This window comes from Nannobrachium achirus, assembly GCF_963921795.1.
Source record: "Nannobrachium achirus genome assembly, chromosome: 11".
Classification (NCBI taxonomy): domain Eukaryota; kingdom Metazoa; phylum Chordata; class Actinopteri; order Myctophiformes; family Myctophidae; genus Nannobrachium; species Nannobrachium achirus.
Window position 1 is genome coordinate 19,163,450 of NC_137820.1, and position 27,589 is coordinate 19,191,038.

Below are 27,589 nucleotides of genomic sequence, written 5' to 3' on the forward strand. Positions count from 1 at the left end.
GGGACGATCCCGCCAAAACGGGGCGTCTGCTCACCGTATTTACAGTGTACTCGCTATTGTTGTGTTTCTTATTGAATTCTATTGGTACCACAAATGAAAATGCTGCTGTATGTCATTAGATTAATCTAATAATGTTTAGTCCTCCTCCCTACTCCACCAGCAGTGGTAATAAGATTTCGCGTCAGCTCCTCTCTTGCGCCGTTCTCCTCGGCACAGAAAGATCACTGTCTCCCCAAGATTCCTTGAAATCTGATAGTGACTTCACAGGCATCGGTTGGCGTCTATCTGCCCTCTCTTTAAGCATTTCAATGCAATTAAGGTATATATCAGGGCCGGCATTAATTAGGTTAGGATGCACAAGAAATTGACATGAAGTCAACACTTTAAAAGTATAAGATACAGTACTTGTTGTGAATGTACAGATGTGCCATTCCAACTCTTCGGTGTTTACTGCTCTTTTCCTGCAAATGTCCTGCAATTGCATTTTTTTCACCGGTTTCTTTCCCTGTTTAGCTTTTATAATTTTTATGGAGAACAGAGCTTATTTTTGCAGAAACTAGCAACAATAGCTGATCTACTACAATCTACATTTTCTGTAAATCCCCTGAAAATCTACTATCTTGCCAATGGCAGGACGTGTGAAGTTTTGAAATGGCACAGCTGTAGGGGTTGAACCAAGTTTTTGAATGGAACTGTACTCAAATTCCAGTGCCTTGCCATTGTAAATATCTGGTTTGATGTGGATGTAAAGAACTGACTTGTTGCCACTCTTGTCTTTTTCGTGGACTATCTCTGAAAGTAAACAAATTAGGGACATTCATAGGGAAATTCCCAACCCTCCAGAGGGGTGTCCGTTGTTTATGCAGTCAGGGGTGTCACACCAAATTCTGGGCCCTGGGTACAAGGATTCACTGCGGGCCCCCCATGAATGTTCTTCATATGGAAGAGGGGGTTTAACCCATTTAGACTGGGAACGCATTATTTTGTGCTTTAACTCTTGAGAAATAGCAGATCTACAAGCTCACAGTGCAGCACTGAGTGCCGTGCTGCGAGCTTGTAGATCTGCTATTTAACCCATTCAGGTCGGGAACACATTTTGCTGTTTGGGAGGGGCTTACAGTACATGTACAGTATGTAGCAACATATTTGTTTTGTAGGCTGATTTCTGATTTAGCCCTATTCTATAGGTTAGGCCTAAATGGGTTAAAAAAAAATCATGAATATTTTGCAAGTCTTTGAATATTTCAAATCCTTCTAAGGTTTTTTGAAAAACCTATGTTTCTATGTCAGTGGTGCTCAAACATTTTCACGTGAAGGACCCTCTTAATCATATGTATTTGGCCACGGACCCCCATCTCCAAATATTTAGATCCAGGGACCCCCCAGAAGCAACATTTTAGTTGCAAATATTCGCTTAGAAAATACATATATTCAAAGATTTGCACACATTTTCATGACTTTTCATGCCGCGCTGTAAGCTTAATGTATACCTGCTATTTTTCAATAGCTAAAGTATAAAATAATTCAAGGCCCCTCCACCTTGGGCCCTAGTAACTCAGTCCCACTTTCCCCCCCCCTTGTGACGCCCCTGTATGCGGTCTGCGACATACAAATCATTTCCCTCTGTGTTTATGTAAAGTTCTATGATAAGCAGCTCATTCAGCTACTGTAATATGGCAGATCATGGATGGAAATCAGCATTACAATATGACGTTATTCCCATTAAGTTTCATTAGCATTATAAATGGTGGTTACACATGGGGATATATTGTATATTACTCATTCAATAAGATATGTAAATGTTGACCATTTCAGAATGTCAGGCCCTGTCTGGCCTTCTTTGGTATTTTACGTTTGAATCCTACCTTCTTCCCATTGATCAATTTACAATTTAGCAGACACTCTTAATCCAGAGCGATTTACAATAAGCAGGTAATACGGCAATACAATAAGCATGATACTACGTACATATACAACAAATGCATAGGAATATCAATGTAGAAAACAATAACGTAGGTAGACCACGCACCTAATCAACAAAAGCTTTTTGTAAAACCTAAAATCTAGCTTCTATCTAGCTTTCATGTATGGTCATCGAGGGTAGGCGAGTGCTACAGTAAGTGCTATGGGTTTAGGTGGGGTCTGAAGAGGTGAGTCTTCAGTCCACGGCGGAAGCTAGGGAGTGAGTCTGTAGTTCTATGTGCGACAGGGAGTTTATTCCACAGTTTGGGGGCCAGGAGGGCAAACTGTCTATGCTGAGTGGATTTTTGACCTGGGGTTTGTATCTGGGATTTGTATCCATACATGTAGATCTTAAAGAGGTGGTGCGATAGTTTGGTATTTCTTCTGTTTTGTATGTATCTATGTAGTTAACATTACTCTAATAGACCACCAGGTGTGGTTATAATGTGCAAATTTGCCTTCCCTGTGTATTTTTGGTTTCTTCCTGAAAACTGAAAGCCTTTGAGTCAAAAGGCCAGATCGAAAAACACTGATTTAATGACATCATAAAATTATCCCCTCCCCTTTTACCTTACAACCAACACTGTGGGTGTGGCTAACCTCAGCTGGGTCACCACCCACCTGACAACCAGGCATACTTAAAGAACTGGTGGGGGTACACTTTTTGGGAAAAATCATAATCATAATACCTGATCATCATGTTTTAGGGAGGGAGGGGAGAATCATGGCACCCCATCTTTAACAAAAGCCATTTCCACAGTTATAATATGACCATGGCATATTATGCTGTATATATATTTGTTTAACATCTCTCTTACTCTTTATCTTATTGTCCTTATTTCCACTACCCTGAGTGATGGATTTGATGTAGGAAGTGGGGGTGGGTGGATGGAGGGGGTGTATGTGATCCAGATGATCATAAAATGATGCATAGAGACTAGAGAGATCATATATATAATGGCATCAATCGTATTGTGAATTGTGCCGCATACATACTGGAAGGCTGTGGACTATCTATGGGTAGGCACCAGGAATTTGAGACAGGGGGTGTTTATGTTGTCAATCAAAGCCTGTACAGTGATTAAGACTCATTTCTATCTTAATGAATGCAAATTGGCACATCTGCTATGGTGGGCTAGCCGTCCAGACTCCTCAATTAGCATGATTGATCAATTATCCTCCTCCCGGTGGCTTGGTGGAAATGGAGGCTGCAGGATGTAGGGGAGAAAGTGTCAGCAGAGAGAGAGAAAGATAGAGAAAGGCGAATGTGAAAGGAGAATAGAAATTGTCAGAAATTCTTCACTTTAACCATTAAAACAGGTTCTTTATTAGATTAGACTAAAAGGATAATGGCATTTGATTCGATTAAATGACATTTCACTTTAATGTACCCTACATGCTGGAAACGTACACTGAGAAATGCGATTGAAAAATGTCGCAATTTTCTCTTTGGTCTTTGAACTGAGTTCAAGGACCATTATGTCAACCACCTACAATATAGGCACTTGCCTTAATAATGGCCTACATGAATACCAAGAAATAGTTGAATTAACACACTTAACTGCTTATTGTGCACTCGGAATAATGAATCAAATTACATTTCTCCAAAGGCAGAAAGTTCCTGAATTGACAGTGTAAGACATCAACCAATTGTATATTCCCCAAAAAACATGATTTGCATTTTAAATCTGTCTCTTCGTCAGCAGAATTTGTGTTAGAACAAACATCCTGCAAGGAATGCCGTTGAACCAATGCAAATATAGACTATGACTCTTTCAAGTAGAAATCTATGGAGAATATGGCGGTTCTGGGCTTGTTGATGTTGTTTTTATTTAACATTTTCATATAAGCACATTCCTTAACCACTGAACCCCAGCATGCCTATTCTTGGGGGAACATACGCCAAAAATAGCAGATCTACAATTGTAGATCACATTGCAACGTCGACGTGTTTTGAGCTTGTTGATGGCTATTTTTGGCGAAAACATTTGGTGCAGACGGGAAAAGGCAGTCAGAGTACTGTTGTAACTCAAGTCTGTTTCACTAAGACTAGAGGGTTAAAGTGGTTAAACATCAAAGCAGACCTGTTAGATTTTCTGCAGAGCATCAGAGGCAGAATGTGCTGTGTTATTGCGACATACCTGCATAACAGAGGGACCGTCACATGATGATCTGGCTGACACACAGAGAACATGTCACTGCTCCCATGTCAACTTCCCAGGAGCATTACAAGCCTGGTTCACTCCAGTGTTGTTTTTGACAGCAAATTTTGATTTAGTTTTAGTCATAGTCTTTTGAATAAAATGTAACATGGTTTTAGTCATAATTTAGTCACCTGAAAAGTATTAGTTTTAGTCTAATTTTAGTCGACTAAATCTACAGTTGATTTAGTCACATGAAATGTATTTTGAAATGCCTTGATGGCATCGTAACGACTGATTTTACACTTGGTTTTGTGCTGAAAATAGCTGATCTACAAGCTCACAACGCATCACGTTGTGAGCTTGTAGATCTGCTATTTTCAGCACGCAACACCTGAGAGCAACCAAACATAAAATGACTCTCTTCTCCACCCTAATGTTTTAGTCTAGTTTTTATTTTGTTGACAAAATTGTCAATATATTTAGTCTTAGTTTTAGTCATCACAGCTTAGTTTTTATTTAGTTTTCGTCATTGAAAAAAACGCAGTCGACAAACATTTCTCGTCATAGTTTTAGTCGACGAAATCAACACTGGTTCACTCTTAGTTGTACGCTGGTGTCTCGCTCAGATAATAACCGATCTACAAGTAGGGCGGTCACGATTATGACATTTTACATGACAATGAATTGTCACTCAAATAATTGCGATTACCGATTTAATTGTGTTTTTGTTGTTGACAATTACATTTCTGTTTGGCTATTAGGCTTTGAAGTTGCACATGGCAGATATGACACAACCTAAATATACAAAGAAATGACTGACATATTTGTGTCGTTATACTTAAGAACATTGATAGTGGAAATAACCGATCTACGACCTCACAACGCATCGCATTCTTCATGCATTGTGAGCTATTTCCACTATTTTTGAAAATGTTTGAAAATATATATGATCATTTTTCAACATGAAAAAACATGAAAAAACAATCGCGATTATGTCAGACAATCGCGATTAGACGATCAGGTAATCATTGTGACAGCCCTATCTACAAGCTCACTACGTGTTATGGTGCGACACGTTGTGAGCTTGTAGATCTGCTATCTTCCGTGGAGGCACGATGCGCAACCAAGTATAAAGCAGGCTTAACCCATTCAGGCCGGGAACACATTTTGCTGTTTGGGAGGGGCTTACAGTATGTACAGTCTGTAGCAACATATTTGTTTTTGTAGGCTAATTTCTGATTTAGCCCTAACTATAGGTTAGGCCTAAATGGGTTTAATTCCCTGGACAGAAGAAAATGTGAACTTTAGATTAATTTGTTGCTTTAAAGAGGTGGTGCCATAGTTTTGTACTTTTTCGGTTTTTCATGTGTCTAGGAGGTTGAAAGTACTTCATTAGACCCCCTGGTGTGGTTTTTATGTACAATTATGTATTCTCTTGGTATTTGTTTGTTTTCTCTTGGAGGCTGCCACCTTGTGGTCAAAAATGTCAGTTAAAAACACAGATACAATGACATCACAGAATCAACTCCTCCCCTAATTACCATTCACCCAACACTGTGGGGTGTGGCTAACTTCAGCTGGGTCACCACCCACCATGACATCCATGCATACTTAATGAACTGGGGGTGTGGCCACATAAAAACTCTTTCTGTATGCTTTTTTGGAAAAAATCTTCCTCCTAGTATAATCATAATACCTGATAATCATGTTTTAGAGGGGGGGGGGGGGGGGAATCATGGCACCACCTCTTTAATGTATTTAGATTTACTAATTAGACATTCACTGTGTAAACATTGACTAGTGCATATGTCATAGAAATGTATAACATACTGTAAATACTTCTGACAGCTACAACAGTATAGTTTAAAATGAATGTTAACATGAATCAGTACAAAGTCACTGTGTGCTTAATGTGTTGCAACATGACATGCATGAGGCTGGTTTTGGATGCCTCTTGAATCTTCCCTTATAATGTATTTTCTCATACCACTTTGGACTAGGGATGGGACGATAAGCGTTATTATCGTTTATCGTGATTAAAAAAACACTCACGATAATCGTATCGTGGAGATTACATTTATCGTGATATTGTCCTCCGTCATGCACATGGGATCAATTCACCTTTTATTTGCCGAGCTGCATATCCGGTACAACTTAAACCCTCTATAATTGGTAAAAGGTACTTGTAATATAAGTACTTGATACAGTCTTTTTTTTCACTCTATCAAATGCCTTTGCCAAAAATTGGCCGATCTACAAGCTCACAACGCGTCGCAACGCGACGTGCTGTGAGCTTGTAGATCTGCTATTTTTGGGCAAATGTTCCACCCCAGGATAATGGATTTTGATTATCCCGATAATATCGTAAATCGTGATTTCTTTTGTCACAATAATCATGATATGAAATTTTCATATCGTCCCATCCCTACTTTGGACCCTGCACTGATGTGTCAAAATCCATCCTTGTCACAACTAAAATGAGATTTGACTGAAAAAGTCAGTCAGGGTCAGAATACTAATTTGTTTTTAATAATAACACGCATTAAAACATTGCATTTGGATTGCCTAGCATTTCAACTCAGTGGATTGACATTAAACTGGCCCTGTGCTCAAACTCCCCCAGTGATACTGAGACCTTGTTTGACATTTGAGATGGCTAAAGGGGAGGCATGGTTTGTTGCACTCTCCGGCCTGTTTAAAGTTGTTTGGGGGAAGGAGAACTGGTCCCTTGATTAAAACATTTCACAGTTAGCTGTGCCCTACCAAAAACCTCACTAAAACAATATCTCACTGAAGTACGTCCTGAGTGCACTCTATCATGGCAATTTGTATCGTTCGAGTAGCTCTCCTCTACAAGTCTTCTTTCACATCATAATATTATATATGTTTTTCTCTATTGCTCTGATCTTTGCATATTTGCTGTGCCATTCCATTTCCCCCTATTTTATGATGAACTGTATGATTCATTTTATGCTGAATTTGTATTCCTCCAATAAGTACAGTATATTGGCACCATATAGCCTTATACTCTGCACACCTCTACAGTATATAAGTTGCCTCTTCCAGTTTACCTTCAATTTCATCAGTATAGTTTAATTTTCTTCACTATCCTCTGCTCTTCTTCTTATTGGCATGTGCTTAAAGCTAGTTCACAGTGGCAATGTGAAGGTCTGTATCTTAAGCTAAATCAAATGTCACTGGTATTGACATAGATTTATTGAATTGATGTGGATTCTCCAGGCTATTCCAATATAAGTGAAGTATTGTGCCATGACATTTTTAATATTACAGAAAGAAGCCAATATATTACTACTATTATTATTACCAATAATATGATACATGTAAACTATATGAACTTTGGCACTCTTATGATTTATTAGTGATGTTTGTTCAGTTTGCTGAAAATTTCATTATGATTTTCCATTTTCTTTTCAGTCACTGTCTACTCCTGTATGGTGTGAAGTTCTTTTACTTTGAGTTAAGACCTGGTGGTCTGGATCTGTGTGTTTGAAGTTAATAGGTTATTTTCTAAGCAGATTGCCTGTGTCATTGGACTGTAAGTTTTCTCATCGAGCAGTTGTCTTCTTCTACACTGTAGAATCTACAGCATATTTATTTCACATTCTGTACGTTTCAAAACATAAACAAAGGAAAGGGACACTTTTTTTATATACGTTTTGGTTACATGTAAGCATATTGTACTACTGTATACACATTTTGACCAATACAGTAGATAGCGTAGATACTGTATTTTTTAGTTGCTCAAAAATGTATTTTCTGGATATGATGTTATCTTGTGCGCCATGGAGACCGTCGTGATGCGAGAGCAGGAACAGCCCTCGGCTTATTTGTAAAATACTACATGTCCTCTGTGATCAACGTTTACAAACAACACAGGGTGGAATGATGGCCGAGTTCCCCCTATTGCTCTGCACACAGTGAGCGTTTTGTACATTTCAGTGGAGGCTCTTAAGCAGCACAGCGTATTCCAGTACAGGTCAGGGCCGGGGTTAACCTGTGTTGTCAGTCTGCAGTCAAAACAAACGTGTGGTATTTTTGGCGGCACAGGAGTCTATTTTGGGGGAGAGGGTAGTAGGACAGGCTGCCTAAAAATAAATGAGGAATTACAAATGTGTACGGTGAAAACAGTGGCAGAAGTGATATCTTTGTCTGCCGTAGTAGCTGGATGTTAGTCCCAGCATTTGGAAGATAGTTTGACTTAAGAAATGTAGTTAGGCTAAAGTATACTGCTTTAAATGCTGCAGTCTGTGCAATACAGTGACATAAAGTTACTGTAATTTCTTTATTACTATCAGAATAAACCTGACACACCAGTCTTCTCTTTATTTAAATAGGTCAGATACATATAAAGCATTTATAAGTTACCGAGCAAATGGCTATAAAGCTTTTATAAGTTACTGAACAAAGGACTACAGTAGGACCAAAATCCAAACAAATAATTTCTTGCAAATGATCTCCGTGGCTGACTTCTTGTCATGCCACAGCATTCTGCTTCACATCTATTTCTCCTCTGTCGTCTGTTGCTGTTTCCAAAAAGTGCGTGGAGAGTTTCGTGAAAGGCCGTCATTCGCTACACACTCAGCGTAGCAGTACTAATGGTGTTGTAGCGAGCCTCATGCTGGGTTTCAAAGTGCCCCTCTTTATAGGACAAGGACTCCTTTTCCTCTGGGCTTTCAGTGGAAAAAGGGTCACCACTCCTCCATCTGAGTTTTTTTGCCGGTAATGAAAGCAAAGGTGGTGGTAATTTTCATGGCAGTCTCTCACAGAACGTACTATTTCAGTTCAGTTTTGTGAAATGCATAGAAAATAATCGCCTCCTCATTGCTGTGGCCAATGGAATTGTATTTGTTAGTTTATGCAAATGCTATAATTGAAGCCCAGTTAGTTTCTTGTACACCACAGTTCTACAGTAGGCCTGTGTAATGTACCAGAGGCTTACTCAGTAGTTTTCCTTACAGAACCCATGTTCCCTTTTCTTGTATTATGTCCAGGCACTCCTGTGCGTGATGCATGTTACCAGGCTACTGCTAAGAGATTGTTTTGTTTTCGCCACGTCGAGCTTCATTGACGTCAGGAGCTTTTCTCTCTCTCTCGCTCCTCTCGCGTCCGATGCATATTTTTCATTTCAAAACCAGGTCCTTTTGGAGAGCCCCATAATGGGTACACATTATTGTGTATCATTATTTTATGCTTTAACTATTGAAAAATAGCAGATATACAAGCTCACAGCGTGGCACCGAGTGCCGCGCTGCGAGCTTGTACATCTGCTATTTTTTAAAAATCGTGAAAATTAGAATTTTGACCCGATTCTATAAGTGTCTTTTGAATCCTTCGAAGGTTTTTTGGAAAAACCTATGTTTCTATGTCAGCAATCTAGCTTAGCCATCGTCAAAGAAAAGGTCCTTTTCACTTAACTGGAGCTCAGTTAGTCTGTTCTTGAGAGACTACTATGTCGGTGGTTCTCAAACCTTTTCATGGGAAGGACCCCCAAAATGATATGTATTTGGTCACGGACCCCCATCTCAAAATATTTAGTTCCAGGGACCACCCAGAGGCAAAATTTTAGTTACAAACGTTCGCTTTAAAAATACATATATTCAAAGATTTGCACACGTTTTCACGACTTTTTCAAAAATAGCAGAACTACAAGCTCGCAGCGCGGCACTCGGTGCAGCTTGTAGATCTGCTATTTTTCACTGGTTAAAGCATTCAATAATTCTAGGCCTAAATGGGTTATTAAAGGACACGCGACACAACAAAAGACCACCAGCCTGGGTGCTCCCTACTAGTAAACATTAGTCTCCAATGGCATTAATGAGACATACTCTAATCTCAAAGGCTTGAGCACTGCACTCATGCTCTTGAACAAGCGTAGCATAGCGTTGATGTCAGGTGGAAGCCTTGTGTGTCCAAGACCGTTGCTTTTCAGGAAATGGGGGAAAAAGAACCTGTGTTCCAGTGGATCCAATTGTTAATACTTTTTATTGGAATTATAATTAGGGGTGGGCGATATGGAAAAATACAATATCCCAATATTTTCCCAAGCTATATCACGATACACGATTTTATCACAATTCTTTTTCACGTTGGTTTTTATGATTATTTTTCAAGTTACTTGACAAAAACTAGACTCTCTGGGTTCCTTTTGGGAGGTCTAAATTGAACTTTACAAGTATGTAACTCTGACAGTATACAAATGAAACCAAATGTACCCTTACGGGTCCATTTGGTTTAATTTGTACACTGTCAGAGTTAAGTGGAGACCTTGACATTTTAAAGTTTGAGAACTACCGATTTAGACAAAAATGCAGGTTTAAATGAATTCTGCAATGAATCTCTGTATTAACGATTAAACAGGATTTTTTACAAGGCTCCCTCAATTGTATCACGATATACGATATCTCTGAAAAATCGTGGAGACATTGTATCGTCTCAATGATAATTATCACCATATCGCCCACCCCTAATTATAATAATGTATTGCGACCAAAGGTTTTATAAATACATTTATTCATAAAACCCACTGACGGACTTAACCACTTTCACTTTCACTTTTTTTTTAATAGAGAAAATAGTAGATCTCACAACTATTTTCACTACTGTACTGTTGCACACACGTACTACAAACATAAAAATTAAAATATTAAATATGGAAATACAAGGTTTCTGCCTGACAGCAGAGATATGCCGGTTCCTCGAGTCACCAAAAAAAAACATCAGACTTGTTTGTTCATGTTTTACAGATGGGTTAACACATTTCTCTGAGTCATTTTGATATGCACCCCCCCGCCCCCCATTTCCTTATTCAAATATGTCTCATATCCTTTGTTTACAAAGGATGTGAGACATGTCTTACTAATGTGACCACTGGCACATTTCTCAATCTGACCATGTTGTTGTATTGTTAAAAAAATATGCCACAGAGAAATGATAAATGATGATGCTGAATTCTAACTCAAGGAGTCAACAATGCGCTTCCTGAACCTGCTGTGGAAGCGGGAAACCAGTAGGCTGGTAATAAGACTCGTCCGAAGCAATTAAAACATTCTACAGCCCATTCTTAGAGAAATGACTTCAGTCATTTCAGAGGAAGGCAAAGAAGACGGTTTCCTCTTTAAAACGACTGCAGCTCTTCTGACACTAAGATGTCTGACACCTGAGTCTGAGTCTCTGCAATCAGCGCTGACAGAAAAAATAACAGATTAACTTATAGCTTTGAAGTAGCTTAATGTGTGTTTAATGTGTGCTTGTAGATTTGCTGTTTTCACTACTTTTGTGCGACGGCCTTGTATGATGAAGCAGGGCTTTACTTTGCGAAAGAACGTACAAATTTGAAACTTAGAGATACAAGGTTTCTGCCCGACAACGACGATATATATACATGTCCGCCACTATATATGTTACAGTTAGATCGTGGTACGAGCGCTCGTTTTGTCGTTCACCACACACCCCTACCCTACCACCACCTGGATCAATTCACTTTGATAGTCTCTTATCACGCACCTGTGTAATTCTACGTAATCATCATGAGATGGCGACAACAGCCATTCACTTGTGTAGTCGCTGACGTCACTCGTTTGCGACCCCTCTTTCTTTGTTTATCTACTAGCCTAGCTCAGCTGTGTTTAGCCATTAGCTTACTATGCCTAACCCTAACCTCCATGGGGTGAGGCGCTATCATTCCTGCTGATGCTACGTTGTCGTTCTTGTGGATCAAAGCGACCGCTTGTTCCGCGCCGCACAACGAGCGCTCCGGTTCTCGATCTAACTGATTCTCGATCTAGCGGTGACATATATATAGATGCCAATATGCCCATATCTCCATATACATGGATCTCCATATATGGGTATCAGGGATCTCCATATATGGCTAACTGTAAGCCTTGCCGAGCCATGAGAAGGATAAAATAAATATAAAAGTCCATATATGGGTATTCCCAGATGATGCCCTGTTAGGGGAACCACACTAACAGAATCCATATATTGTGGCCAAGACAGATTGTGCGACCTCGCCCTTTAGGGCTTTTCGCTCTTAGGCGTCTTACTGTTTTTTATTTATTTATTTATTTATTTATTTATTTATTTACATTTTTTTTGGGGGGTGTGGGGGTGTGATGTTTACACCCCCAAAACAATAGTGTTACCTCTATGGCAAATAATAGAACATAGCAAATAGTTTCTCAGTCTGAAACCAAACCAGACACCTGTCACCCAACTGCATAAAATGGGTCATACTTTGAGTGAGTTGGCCTCATTTGGTTTGATCTAGTTAAATTACAGCAGAGCTACAATCAGAGTGACACCCTTGTGATAGATCAGAGCCCTCATACCCTTGTGATAGATCAGAGCCCTCATACGTGCCGCCACAGTGGCCCACGTGGACAGCGGAACAATGGCAGTGGTTGCATTAAAGTCTGGGAGATTTAGAAGGCTTGAGCCCGCCCCTCCACCTCCCGTGTTCTTTAATGACCTTGTGGTTCCAGCGACTGAAACGAGACCTCGCATCCGTGCACAGTGGTTTCTCTGCGTTAGCTCGTGCAACAATCGGCTTGCCCTTGTGCCCCCCTCCTCCCCGTGCGAGTGCTGTGTGGCCCGGCCCCCCCTGCCCAGGGGCGAGGACAGAGCAAAGCCTGCTGGGAAGAGAGAGAGGGAGGGAGGGAGGGAGGGAGGGAGGGGGGGTTGGCGGGGTGGTAAGCTGGCACCATGCCACCTTTCCCTGGCTGCATGGACCTGACTGGGGGCGAAGATGGAGGTCTGCTGTGGCTCAGATTGATGAGGCCAGGTCTGTGGTCTGGGTATAGGGTGTTGCAGAACAGGCGTCCTGCTGGCACATCCTGCCCTCGCCCTGCCGCACGGCCCCCCGGCCCTCCGCACTCGCCTTATCGGAACTCCTAATTGTCCTTATGAATATTTTAGAGGCAAGCAGGAATGGGAGTTGAGGGTGGGGGTACGGTTTCAAGGGCCCTGACAGCTAATGATCCACTCAGTGACCAGAGAGGGGAAGAAAGGAGAACGAGCGAGGGAAGGAGACAGAGAGAGAAAGAGAGAGAGAGAGAGACTAAAAGGCGTAGTAGCTTGTTTGTTTTTTCACTCGTCTTTAGTTAATATGAATGCTGTTCTGTTTGCGTTGGGATTTTACTGTCAGCGTTGAATGCATACAACCGCTACATGTCTTTTGGAAGGATGCACGTATAGCAACAGAGATCATGTTCCCATTCTTTCTCCATCTGTAGATAACGATGACATTGGGATGCCTTTATCCTCAATTTGTACTTTAATTCCCACTTGTCTAGACTGAAAATATGCAGTCCACTGATTGAAGCGAGCGTTCTCTTTGACTGAGGCAGCTAATAGCTTTGTCACATCAGTCATTCACCACAGTCTCAGAGCAGCTGTGCTCTCTAAGGGGAGGCAACAGTGTCTTCCTCCACAATATGAACAGGCTATATTTATCAGAATGACAATCTCGTCGGTCAACCTCAGGTAATTATCCGTTGTACAGTACAACGTGACGCGAGGCGAGGCGTAAGGTTCTTTCTCATTATGCACATTAGGCCACTTTTAAGTATATAACAGAAAGCCTAGCTCACTCGGGCCTGTCCGGTGAGGCTCTGGGCTCATTGTGATCCCCATCCATTGTCCTGCGTCAGGAGGAATTGAATCTCCCTACTATTAGTGTGCTCTTTTTTTTATTCTTCCAACACCTGCACTAAAGATCACAATATCAAAACAATAACGAGGACTGTCCGACAGAGAACACGCTCCCCTGACACTGTGTTTCCTGTCAACGGAGTCACTGGACAATGGGAGCGAGCCAAAGGAAACACATGGATCTAGCCTCATATCCTCATATCAGTCCACTCCATTGATGTGTAATGGTCGTGACATTAAACAAGATATGTCTGGCAGTCACAGAGGTTTTCTTCTCAAACGTCCCCTCCCCTGGAATGAATCAGCACAGTATGTGAAGGGAGACATTAGGGGTGGTGGTATTGGTGGGGAGGGGCCTTCTGAGGCTCTGATTACATTAACCACTTAAACCCTATACTTACTTAAACCCTATACTTAGTTGACCGGGGTCTCCCTGGGATCTTTACCCGACCCCTCCTTTTTCCCCTCTAAATGTCTTTGCCCTGATTGCGGCCGTTAGGTCGCAAGTTACTATGAAAAGCTCCACCGGCTGTCTGTCCGTCTGACACGTCACGTCACACTTTTGCCCCTACTCTATCTCTAGCATTGTTGGCCCTATCAATGCTAAACGTTGCACACACACTCCTTGGATGGCAAATCACAACCTCTAGCCCTGATTTCTCACGTGGCCCTCTTCTAGCGCCACCATTAGGCAGATATTTGCAAAACACATTTTTGGACACTGCTCCTACAGATTTTGGCCTAAAATCACACAAAGCGGTACACAGTATCTCTAAAGTCATGGACTTTGGATCTGTCCCATTTCCCATATTCCCTCCTAACTGCCTATACCATTGCCTTCTAAAGTTTGTGTATGCGACGTGGCGGTCGCTTATCTCCCGATTAGGGTGTCTTACTGGTCTGCAAGCTTATAATGCGTCAGGTTGTTACACATTGAGAGTTTGTAGATCAGCTATTTTCACCAAATGTTTGCCCCACAGCATAGGGACAACAGGGTTCGTGTGGTTCATCGAGCACCCAGGCCGTGGCACACAGTGCCCAAAGAGCAACCAGTAGTGTCTTTTATTTCCCTCAAGTGAAGACTGCATCACCGGAGGGGGAAAGGCAACATGGTGATAGTGAAAGACTTGTATCTTAACATGTTATATAAGAGTGGCGATATTCGCCTTGCAGATAAAAGCCTTCCTATCAGCCGCATCCCCATGCTTATTTCCAAGTGCGTTCACACTCAAAGAGGCCTTTTGATAAGCACATTAGATGGAACGGCCCGGACACAATGGTGATGTCATGAGGATTAGCACGCTACCTTGCTTAGCGTGGCGGCGGGGCACAAGGGCTAATTCACAGCACAGCACAGCACTGCAGGGCTGGGAGTGGGAGTGGGAGTGGGAGTGGGGCACCCAGTTGAAACGGGGTGAGCCCAAAGGCCCCGAACAACAGGGCAGTAGAACGTTTAGCTCAAAACGTAGTCACTGTAACCAAATGAAACACAACCTTTTTTCGCACTGGATACAGGGGTATGTGGTTGCAGATAATGCCAAAGTTAGTTGTGAGGAAGATTCTTCAAGATCCTCTCCAGTTTGTGTTTTTTTCTTCTTTTCTTGTATTCTCTCTTGCACATTTTGTGTAGCGTTGGTTACATCCCGCTCCCAAATGTGTTGATGTCAAAAGGGCCTGTAGCCGGAGTGATGTTCTAGTCATAGGTCAGGTAGCACTCCTGCCAATCGCGGGAGCTAAGTATAGCCTTCTACTGAGATTCAAGCACAATGGAAGACACTATGGAAACGGCCGCTTCATGTCTTTCTTTCAGGCATCTTCCCCCACAGTGTTGATGTTGCGCGTTTATAACCACTATCTATCTCCTTCCACACTCCCTTCTTTCCACATACAGTACTGTACTGTACATGAATAACTTAAATGTAGAAAGCTCTCTTGACACGGAAGAGGTGCGCGCATCAGAGTGAAAAGGAGTTTCAAGGTGCACGGCACGGCACGCACACACACACAGTCACAGACACACAGTCACAGACACACACGCACACGCACACGCACACACACACACACACACACACACACACACACACACACACACACACACACACACACACACACACACACACAGAGAGAGAGAGCACAGTAAATTGCTTGGGTCCATTTTACTGAAAGTACTTCACAAGGAACAGGTGATTCTAGGTTGCTTATGCAATGCTTCCAGCTGTGTTATTTCTGGCTCTCAGAAAAAAACATCCACTTTTTTCTTTTTTACAATGAAAAGATATATGTACTGTAGGCCTAATGCAAACTTCCCAAGCTCAGGTACAATGGTGACCTGACAGCATGAAATATGGAGTCCACATATGGAGTTTTGAAAACTACTTTTATGAGCATGAATTCTACTGTTTCACTTATCTGGCACACACATGTATCTAATGTTGTGATTTCTCAGGGTGCTCAATGTACAAAGCACCGCTAGTTACTGTAGATGCTGGCAAGGTGGAATGACATATTGCCTATTCCCTAGAGTTGCAACCATGTTAACCCATACAGCAAGAAAAAAAACCTGTGTGGGATAAAATATTCGTGTATATTTTGGAACGGACATTCCCAAGTGAAATATATCTTTACTGTACAGGAACAGTCATGGAACAGTGGGCCCTAATTTCACAACGCTAATTAATGCAACTTGTGCCGTGTGGGTGTGTCCAGCGCAATGTTGCTATTTACATGGTGATAAAATGGCCATTGCACCGAGCGCAACACGCTAAATTACCCTGAATTAGTCTTTGGTGTGTCTTGGTCGTTACATTAATAAAACCAATCAGAGTGTCGAGTGCCATCGACTTTAAGAACAGGTTGCACCCTGCGCAAGGCACAATGCTGTCGTGGCGAGTTCAAAAGAGCACAGAATGCGTTCCTAGAAACAGAACCTGCATGAAGTGAAGCATGCAAGTTTATAATCTACTAATAATATGATATAATGAAGTCAGGCAGGGGCGTCACAAGGGGGGGGGGGGGGGGAGTGGGACTAAGGCCCAAGGTGGAGGGGCCTTCATTACTTTATACTTTAGCTATTGAAAAATAGCAGATATACAAGCTCACAGTGCGGCACCAAGTGCGTGGCCGTGGCCAAATACAGTACATATCATTTTGGGGGTCCTTCACATGAAAATGTTTGAGAACCACTGACATAGAAACATAGTCGGGTCAAAAATATTCAAAATATTCGAAGATTTTTCAAAAATAGCAGACCTTCAAGCTCGCAGCGCCGCACTCGGTGCCGCACTGTGAGCTTGTATGTCTGCTATTTTTCACTAGTTAAAGCACAAAATAATGCGTAATAATGAGTTCCCAGTCAACGAATCCTTGTAGGGCACAGAATTTGGTGCGACACCCCTGATAATGATTTTCAGGTGAAACAAAAGGTCTCTGCTCAGCGCTCACCGAAACATCAACATTGAAACATGAGAAATCCTTAATGCAAGTGCATGGCCATTACTGCAGTCCAAATCACTGTACCCTAATTGTCTCGTGTCTATCTGTGACATCTTATCTTGACATATCAGTTTAATATTCACATGCAAGCTTGAGACACTGGGAGTGCGAGCGCACGATAAGGAACGTCAGGAGGATAGATTCTTACTGTACATGGCGAGAGGCAGGTATAAGCTGTTTGAACACATGAATAAATAAAATGATGGCCGGCTACATATGGAAAATGCTCTCTCTCTCTCTCTCTCTCTCACTCTATACAGTATATACTGTATACGTATATGCGGAAAAGTTCCGACACTTACATTCTAAGCAATAACATTTGATTGACTGGTAATCATTTCACGTTTGAATTCAAATTAACGCCCACACTCTGCTGATTACAGAGAACTATAGCAATCGGTTCAGAATTGTGCGTGGTATGGATGGATTGGTGAAACGGAGCGGTGTGGTGTGGTTAGGGGAAAATGCAGAATGCGGCACAAATCATTGTCTTTGATTAGCCTAACTGGTGATACAAACACAACTGACACGAAGTAATTAACTGTCACATTTTCACCGATTACAGGCACGTTTGAATCACAGGTATTAGTTGAGAATAACAGTAGGTGTGACTACTCTGACATATTCCTCAACATCCTGCACATCCGTCCTAAATTGTAAATTGTAATTCATGTTACAGCGCACGACGCACGCACAATGCATCACACTGCGACGCGTTGTCCACAGATGACTGATAGGTGATCGTGCAGGAAAGCCTGGTAGAACAAAACAAACACACGCACGTGCATGCACGCACGCACGCACGCAGGCAGGCAGGCAGGCAGGCAGGCACGCACGCAGGCACGCACGCAGGCAGGCAGGCAGGCAGGCAGGCACGCAGGCACGCACGCACGGACACACACACACAAACAACACACTTTCATGACACAATGAAGCTGTCACAGTAAAATCCTCAGTGTTAATGTAACTCTGTGTGTGTGTACAAATGGAACCAACTATGGGTCCTTTTGGGTTCCATGTGTACACTCTCCCCCTGTCTCAGTTTTATGTGTAGAGCCAAATTTCTATCAATACGGCTTTGGACCGCTGTGAGAAAATAGCAGCTGGCCTTGTTCCCACTCATGTTTGTGAGTCTCTCAGGACCTTGTGAATAGATTACACAAGTTCCCTCGTCACTGCCCTATACAGCTCCTCCGTTACAGACGGATCCCCTATCTCCTATCATTAATGCTACTGGAAAATCCAAGACCTCTACTGTATTCACATCCATCCAACTTTCCTTCCCCGTGTGTGAACCACACAGCTTGAGCCCGGCTTTTTTGAAAGGCATTTCTGGAGCTCATTTTTTTGCCGCCACCCTCCAAGCTATTCACAATTGCTAAAAGAACCTATCTTTTATCCGGGCATCAATCCTCCGGTAGGTTTTTCTGTTTCTAGGTCAGAACACTGCAGTGGTTGGAGCAGTCAGCGGCATTGATATGAAAGGGTAAAGGGCGGCCTTCAGGGCTCCATGTGGTCCCATGTACGGCCATGTCTTTGCGCGGCTGCCTCTGATTGGCCGGCGCAGGGAGCCAGGCCTTGACAGGTGTTTGGGAGAGAGACACCTGTTTGGCCATGTGCTGATTTAGTGATCCATTTACTGGGAGCTGCGGGCAGTGTCTGTGGGACATCCAGAAACATGCCAAGTCATTTAAGGAAGAATTACTGGCGTGCTGTACCAGACCTTTAATCTCTTCCATACCTAATAGGAACACCTCAGACTCATGAGCCGCTCGGGATTACTGTGACTCTTCTATTGGCAATCTGTTAACATCCTGTGTTGAAAATTAAATGTATGAGATAGATTGTATGTCTATACTTGTATTGCTATTTGTATGTCTCAGGAAGCTCATTACTCTAGTACTGAATGTCCAGTACTCCAATATTCTAAATAATCTTTTATATAATTTGGGGATGTCATTATAGATGATAAATCTCAAGAACAACAAAAAAAGGTTTGTGAATTATACCAGACCTAACAAACTCGCAACATTTTTGCTGTTCCTTGTACGAGTTTAGGGCATACATGGCGAAACGGTGAATGTCACAGAGCTGAGTGTTCCTCTGTTCTATCTATCTTGGGGTGGTTTATCCATGGTGTTGATCTGATCTGAGGGCTGCCTTTCCTTGTGTGGTTGGCTGGCTGGTTCCAGCCTGCCCCACTGCCGCTGCCTGGCTGCAGCCCCTCCCTATGCGGCCCGGGTCAGTGGGTGCGGCGGGCTGAAGACAGGCCAGGCTTGTTGTGAAAGTGGTGCGGCCCTGCCCATCTCACACAGCCATGCCTGGCCAGCCCCACCAAGCTATTCCCATAATGAGCAGGTTGAGATTTTTAATTTGCAGGTCCCAATCAGATCTTTGGCTCGCTGGTGGAGAAAGTACATAGTTTCCCCCCCAGTAAACACAGGGCTTTCAGGACTCTAACTAGAGGGGGCCAGTTCAGTAAACAGGAAATGAACCAGGAAGGCGTTTTCTTAGAATGAGAAGAATGCCACAGCTCTGCACCACACCAAGCAGTAAATGCATGTGTGGTATAGAACCCTACCATTCATTATCCACAAGACTCCACGCTCTGTCCCCTCGGTGCCACAGACAGTTGTCTGATGGGATGCCGTGCCTTTCCCCTTTGAGCGTCACATTGTTTATGTGTGTGTGTGTGTGTGTGTGTGTGTGTGTGTGTGTGTGTGTGTGTGTGTGTGTGTGTGTGTGTGTGTGTGTGTGTGTGTGTGTGTGTGTGTGTGTATCGACAGTATATTCCAGTAAGACAGGCTAGAAGCGACCTCTAAAGGGCGAAGTCGCGCTGAAACAACAGAGTCTGACACAATATGTCAGAATATGGGCATTCCCAGATATGGGCTTAATATTGATGACATCAAGGATCTCCATATATGGGCATAAAAGGGACAAGGACGGAATTCATTTGCAAGCGTGACTCACAACAACCACTCTGGTTATCATGAGACTGACTCAATATGTCCATATATGACCATTCCCAGATATGGTCTTAATATTGATGACATCAGAGATCTTGGCCATATATGGAGCGTGACATGAGGCGTGACGGACGGACATGATCTGCCGGTTTTCATACTAAATGCGACCTACAGTCGCAATAAGTTCTCAGTCACCACAATTCGGTCATTAGAATGGGTCACACTTGCTGTTCAGAAGCATCTTCCAAAAAACCCTCAATGTCTCCTATATTTCATAAAAGCAAAATTAAAGTCTCAATCAGGGATTTCTTCAACTGGTTGATTGACAACGCTGAGGAAGACCGGCGGGTCGAAACGTACGTTTGTTGTCCTCTCTCCAGAGAGGTAAATAAACATTTGAAAAGGAGATTCCTTGTGCGCTGGCAGCTTCTTCATTCCTTCATGATATTATTGAGCCGGGCACCACCAAGACTTGATTTAATTTGGAGTGTTGTGGGCTTTCTGCTTTGTTGCAGCCTCTCTTCCTAGCAGTGTTGATTTCGTCGACTAAAACTATGACGAAAAATGTTTGTCTTTTTCACTGACGAAAACTAAATAAAAACTTAACAAAAACTAAGCTGTAGTGACTAAAACTAAGACTTAATATATTGACAATTAGGGAGGGTCTAGTGGAGAAGAGAGTAATTTTATGATTGGTTGCTCTCAGGTGTTGCTGAAAATAGCAGATCTACAAGCTCACAACGCGTCGCGCTGAGCTTGTAGATCGTCTATTTTCAGCACACAACCAAGTGTAAAATCAGTCATTACGATGCCATCAAGGCCTGTCAATACATCTTAGTCGACTAAATGAACTGTAGATTTAGTCGACTAAAATCTTATGATATTTAGTCGACTAAAATTAGACTAAAACTAAAACTTTTCAGGTGACTAAATTATGACTAAAACTAAATGACATTTTATTCAAAAGACTATGACTGCACTGCAGTTCAACTGGTTGATGTTGAACAGCAAGAACATAGGTTTACAATGATAATACCTAAACATCATAATTCCACATATTGTGCTAATCGTTTAGGAAACCTAAAGTAGGACTCCTTTCACGCTGTTTCACAAATCGACGGCCTAACAAACATTGTCAGCTGCGAGATTAGTTTTTGCTTTAATCCCTGAACATGTCGACATCGCGACAACGTAAGAATTGGCTCCAGAGATGCTGCGTGTTAATGCGGCGGGGGACGAGCCGAGCAGCAAAGGGACCCGCGACAAACACGCCTCAACTTTAATGGCGCTAAGTAATAGTCCCAGAAAGCCATGATACCAGTTTGAGGAAATATGAGTTACACTCGGAGGTTGTGGTGAGCAGGGCTGGGTTAGCCGCATTGTCGACACAACGCTAACCAGACTGACAAGATCACTGTCAAGAGGATGCAGTAGCAGCTGCAGCAATGCCCCCCCCCCCCACACTTTCACACATACACACACACACACACACACACACGCTGGCAGACACACACACACACACACACACACACACACACACACACACACTAGGGATGGGACGATACGCGATATTATCGTTTATCGTGATAAAAAACACTCACGATAATCGTATCGCAGAGATTTAATTTATCGTGATATCGTCCTCCGTCATGCACTGGGATCAATTCACCTTTTATTTGCAGAGCTGCATATCTGGTACCATTTAAACCCTCTAGAATTGGTAAAAGGAACTTATATAATATACGTACTTGATACTGTCTTTTTTTCACTCTCTATCAAATGTCTTTACCAAAAAAAAAAAAATTTGCCGATCTACAAGCTCACAACGCGTCGCAACGCGACGCATTGTGAGCTTGTAGATCTGCTATTTTTTGGCAAATGTTCTGCCCCAGGATAATGGATTTTGATTATCGTGATATTGTAAATCGCGATTTCTTTTGTCACAATAATCGTGACATGAAATGTTCTTATCGTCCCATCCCTAACACACACACACACACACACACACACACACACACACACACACACACACACACACACACACACACACACACACACGCACGTACAGAACCCTCCACCTCGCGGGGTGACGAAGCCAAGACACAGAGAGGAAGGTCTCATTAGTGTGCGGTAGGTTCCTCTCCTCTGGCTGGGTCTGTGACCCCTGCATCCGCAGGAGTCAGCGACCTTCCTGTAGGAACAGGGCCTCGGAGGCCCGGCCCCAGGACGGGGAGGGGCTCTGCTGTGGACCTGCGGCAGCCTGATAGTAGGGGAACCTGGAGAGCCACACATAAATCATATTTTAGGTGTGCGCGCCGCTCACCCCCCGATATCACGCGCTTGTCAGCGCTTGTCAGCGAGTCTTGTTAGCGCCGCTATTCAGGGACCTAATGAGAAACAACGAAACAGGCTTCCGCCAGAGTTAGCTGAGACGCAGAAACGTTGTCCGTCCGTTTGTTTAGTTGTATAGCGTGTGCTTTTTAAATCTTTTTACCCCTACTCTTCCTCTGGAGTAAGAAAACGATTGGCGCAGTAAAATGCAGAGTGTTAATTTAACTTTGGTGTAAAAAATTGACCTATTTTTACTGCACAACATACCACGCTGTTTGCTCTTTGCTCTTACAATAATCGCTCCGTTTCATGCCCACATAAGCATCTCTGACCACATATGGTAATCCATTTTGCATTTCTCATATACGAGTTATCTTTCTGAGATCCTGTGAGTTGGCAGCCGTGCTGAATTAAGGACTGGGACGGTCTAAAGCGCTTTGCCGTGGGATCCTCTTATGCTGTGGTGTCTTCCAGCTGGGTGGGTTACGATAAGTGAACTATAATGAAATATGCAAACACACACACACACACACACACACACACACACACACACACACATACACACACGCGAGGGGGAGTGGTCCAAAGAGGCAGGGAGGGAGGAAGTAGGGGAGAGAGGGACGGAGGAAGGAGGAGGAAGAATATTTAGTTTCTCTCGTGCAGAACACTTCTGAAGGGTGAAAGGATACGGAGTGACATTTCAATTTCCCCCCCAATGTTCCGTTGCCACACTTTTATTGGGCGGCTTTTTTTTTTTTTTTACGTAACCTGAGATCCTCTCCTAGTATTGATTTTGAATGTACCAATATTCTGTTTTTCACTGTTAGAAATTTGGTGTCAAGCTAAGACTGAAGTCTGATTTACACTTCAGTGTACGACACTGACACGCATCGAGAACGGCTTGTAGATCTGCTGTTTTCGGCGCAGCGTCAGTGCCGTGCGATGGAAATGAATCATGAAAGCCACTTCTTGCATACTTGATTGTGTCAACTGTCCAATTTTATTTCAGAAACTAAGAAACAAAGGCCATATTGACTGTGCTAGTCCCGATCCCGATGACTGTTTCGGGCACAGCCCCCTCGTCGACGACCATTTCGGCAAACTAAACGAAGAAAGTGGTTTATTGTACAAGCGCTGTGGTGTAAGTACTTCCTCCATCCTCCTGCCATTTTGTGTTGATTCCTGTCTTTATGTTGATGTCCACTACAGGCGCTAAGCAAGAAAGAACACAGAGGTTGTGATAGCCCGGATCCCGATGCCTCATATGTCCTCACTCCTCACACAGAAGAAAAGTATAAAAAAATTAATGAGGAGTTTGATAATATGATGAGAAATCATAAAATCGTAAGTACTGTAAATGCGATGTTTTTGTTTTGTTTCGATTTTTTTCTTCCCCCCCCCTTTTTTTGCTTGGCTTTGTGGCACAAAAGGATTTTTACTAATTTGTCATTGTACTGAATCTTTACACCTCTTTTTTTTCTTTTCTTTTTTTTTTACCCACCCTAGAGTTTCTGTCGACTACTATACTTTCAGAACTACTCAAGCATAACATTTGCACTCCCTTCATTGGGAGAGTTATTTGTTTCTCGTGTTTATTTGCTCTGCGATGGCGGCCGCACCCTGATAAGATCACATTGTAACCATGACACCATCTTGGGGGAAAAAGATCACACCATCTTCGGCCAGCTTTAAAATATCTCTTTTTTTTAACCTCCCAAAGCCTAATCTTCACTACAAAGCCCATTTTATAAAACTGAATCTCCTTTATCCTCACTGTTCCTCGATCATGTGATGTAGGAGAATGCTTTTTTTGTTGGGTGTCTCATCTCCCCCCCTTCCCCTCCAGTCTTATAGCCCTAGAGTACTGTATCTCCTTGGCTCGCTGTGTGCCTCTCTAGCAGTGCCGTGTTCACAATGAGGCCAGGCTCAGGGGCGTCACAAGGGGGGGGGGGGAGTGGGACTGAGTTACTAGGGCCCAAGGTGGAGGGGCCTTAAATATGTTATACTTTAGCTATTGAAAAATAGCAGATATACACTGCGCGGCACAGAGTGCCGCGCTGCGAGCTTGTAGATCTACTATTTTTGAAAAGTTGTGAAAATTTGTGCAAATCTTTGAATATATGTATTTTTTAAGTGAACATTTGGAACTCAAATTTTGCTTCTGGGGGTCCCTGGAACTAAATATTTTGAGATGGGGGTCCGTGGCCAAATACATATCATTTTGGGGTTCCTTCACATGAAAATGTTTGAGCACCACTGGCATAGAAACATAGGTTTTTCAAAAAACCTTAGAAGGATTTGAAATAATCACGATAATTTTTTTTTGCAGATCTACAAGCTCGCAGCGTGGCACTCGGTGCCGCGCTGTGAGCTTGTATATCTGCTATTTTTCAGTTGTTAAAGCGGAAAATAATGCATAATAATGCGTTCCCAGTCTGAATGGGTAAACCCCCTCCCCCTATGAAGATCATGCATGGAGGGCCCACAGTGAATCCTTGTACCCAGGGCCCAGAATTTGGTGCGACACTCCTGGCCCAGGCTACTGTATCATTCTGCATCCTTCCACCCCTTCATCAAGTACAACACTGTTTTCACCCTCCAAAATACCACAAGACTACTGTGATCTTATCCCGGGTGACAATCTTTGGATTATGCGAAGCGCGCAGTGCTTATTGAGCCCTTGTTTTCTCTGTATACCTGACACGAAGAGCTCCACTGTTTGCCATTAACCAACTAATGATATCACTAACTGCCTCACTGGGTAATGCTATAATGAAATGTTCTCACTGTCACCTGGCATTCTCACTTAAGCTTTGCACAGTCAGCACTTTGTAGGCGTGGATTTAATGCAGATGTAAAAATCCTTCACCTGGTGGACAATTTTCACTGTGGTCCCCTACCGTCCTTTACTTTACTTGGCAAAGAAGTGCCTACACAACACACTGTCTCGATTCAAATGGAAGGTGTTATAGAGGACCTTTGTCTGTAGTGCTGACTGTTGCAATGCAAAAGTGATCACCTGAATGCATGTTTCATTGATTGATTGATTGATTTAATTATTTACTGTATAGCAAAGGTCTTTTTTAAATATGTTGTTTCCTTACTGGTGCTAATGGGACTGATGATTATCTGTATTGATTGATTGATTGATTGATTGATTGATTGATTGTTTCATTGATTGAATACTTAATCAACATGTTGAAAACACTACAACAGTACTGTGCTATTGTAGTTCATTACATACGGTAGCCCAAAATAACACTGTATGAACATGTGTAATGCAATGTTTCATCCTCAACCTTTGACTTAATGGCACTGCATTGTATTACAATATATTTTTCTGTGTGTGTGTGTGTGTGTGTGTGTGTGTGTGTGTGTGTGTGTGTGTGCGTGTGCGCGTGCGTGTGCACGTTTGTGTGGTCACTGCAGCCCTCAGCGTTGCCCCAGCAGAACTTCTCCATGCACGTGGCGGTGCCGGTCTCTAACCCCAACGCCATGTACCAGCCAGGAGGGAGTCTGGGCACACAGGCCTCTCTGAGTGACAGTGGAATGCTGTCCCCGCCGCAGGCGTCTCTGCACAGGAACGTGAGCTCTAGTGGGGGTCCCCAGAGGCCAACCAGTGCAGGTAACGCAGGTCAGTTGACAACGCAGCACCGATTTCACCCTTTTTTGCAACGCGCAATGCCGAGGAACGCTGTATGATCTTGCTTGCTTCTAGAGAGTTTGCTCATTGTAATATCACCAACATTTTATTTGGAACCAATTAACCGCATTCATTCTGGCGTCCCTATGTTGGGTTATTTTCGCAACATACAACATACAGTACATACATTATACAGTATATATTGAGGGCTTGCAACGGGTGTAAATGAAACATTTCGTTGATTGTAATTATTTAATTAAAAACAACATATTTGGGCAATGTATACTTTTACACAGATTAGGCTACAAGGAATGTTTTTATTTATTATCGATGAGAAGTTCTCCTGTAAAATTCAGAAAATGTCACATATGCCCTTTGCGCTCCAAGCCCTCGATTATACATATACATTTGCTTCTCTATTATTTGATTAATCTAAAAAGTAATAAATAGAGTAACCGTTGGCCCGGCTCACTGGTGTAGCGGTCCGGGCACCTTAGCTGCTAATGCAGCGTGTCGTTGGTTTGATTCCCGATACGGACAACCTTTGCTGTGTGTCTCTCCATGCTTCTCTCTCCCCATTTCCACTCAAAAAAAGAAAATACCTAAAAATATCTTTACATTAAAAAAATATAGACAGTAATCGCTAAGAAGATAATCGATAGTTGCAGCGTTAGCTTCAACTCAAAGGTTTCCCAGGAGGAATGAGAACCCACTGGTTTGAAGACGAGTCTTTACACTCGCAGGGTACCCTTTAGAGATAACAAACACCATGCTGTGTTGACAGCTTGGGGTAGTTTCAGTGAATCCCTATTATTGAAGCCCTCGCCGCTTTCCATTATGCCCACACTTTGCACTCCATGAAGACAACGGAGACGAGGGATTGACGTCTCTCCATTTGCATGCGTTGAAGACATATCTATGTGACATTTTTTTCATGTGTGGTCTTGGCGTCTCCATCACATGCTCCGCTTAGCTGGCAGGAGGATGTGGATCATATCATTCTGTGCATCTCATTAGGTGGCGTGTTGGATACCACAGACCTCACACTGCCAAGCGGCACAGGCTCCAGTCCTCCAGGAGGGATTCATTATCTCTCTGTAGCTCTGCCCAATAGGCCCCCTGCTTAGCACACGGTGTGGGGGGAGGCAAGCGTGCATACCGTATGTGACACTGGTCCGAGACCACTACTACAACCGGTAACGATTGGTACTCTGATGCTTTTTGTCCCACTCCATTTTCACCGCGTAGCTACACTGCAAAGAAGTGTTAATTCATATCTGAGAGTGTTAATCTTTACTACCATATGAAGAACGGAAAGACAGATTTTGTTCGGCGGTTCCCGACATTCGGTCGTGTTGGAAGTCACCATTATTACA

General features: G+C 42.8%; 1 protein-coding gene across 2 annotated transcripts in view; it reads left to right on the forward strand.

Moving 5' to 3' along the window:
• mef2aa (myocyte enhancer factor 2aa) overlaps nt 1-27,589 on the forward strand; it is a 91,655-nt gene that overhangs the window by 42,521 nt on the left and 21,545 nt on the right. The window contains exons 5-6 of one of the 2 annotated variants that reach the window (XM_080736363.1): nt 23,580-23,711; nt 26,000-26,204. In XM_080736363.1, the coding sequence (XP_080592489.1) occupies nt 23,580-23,711; nt 26,000-26,204 (337 nt within the window). Of the gene's footprint in view, nt 1-23,579; nt 23,712-23,779; nt 23,915-25,999; nt 26,205-27,589 lie in introns of both variants that reach the window. The other variant, XM_080736362.1, reaches the window with a different exon arrangement.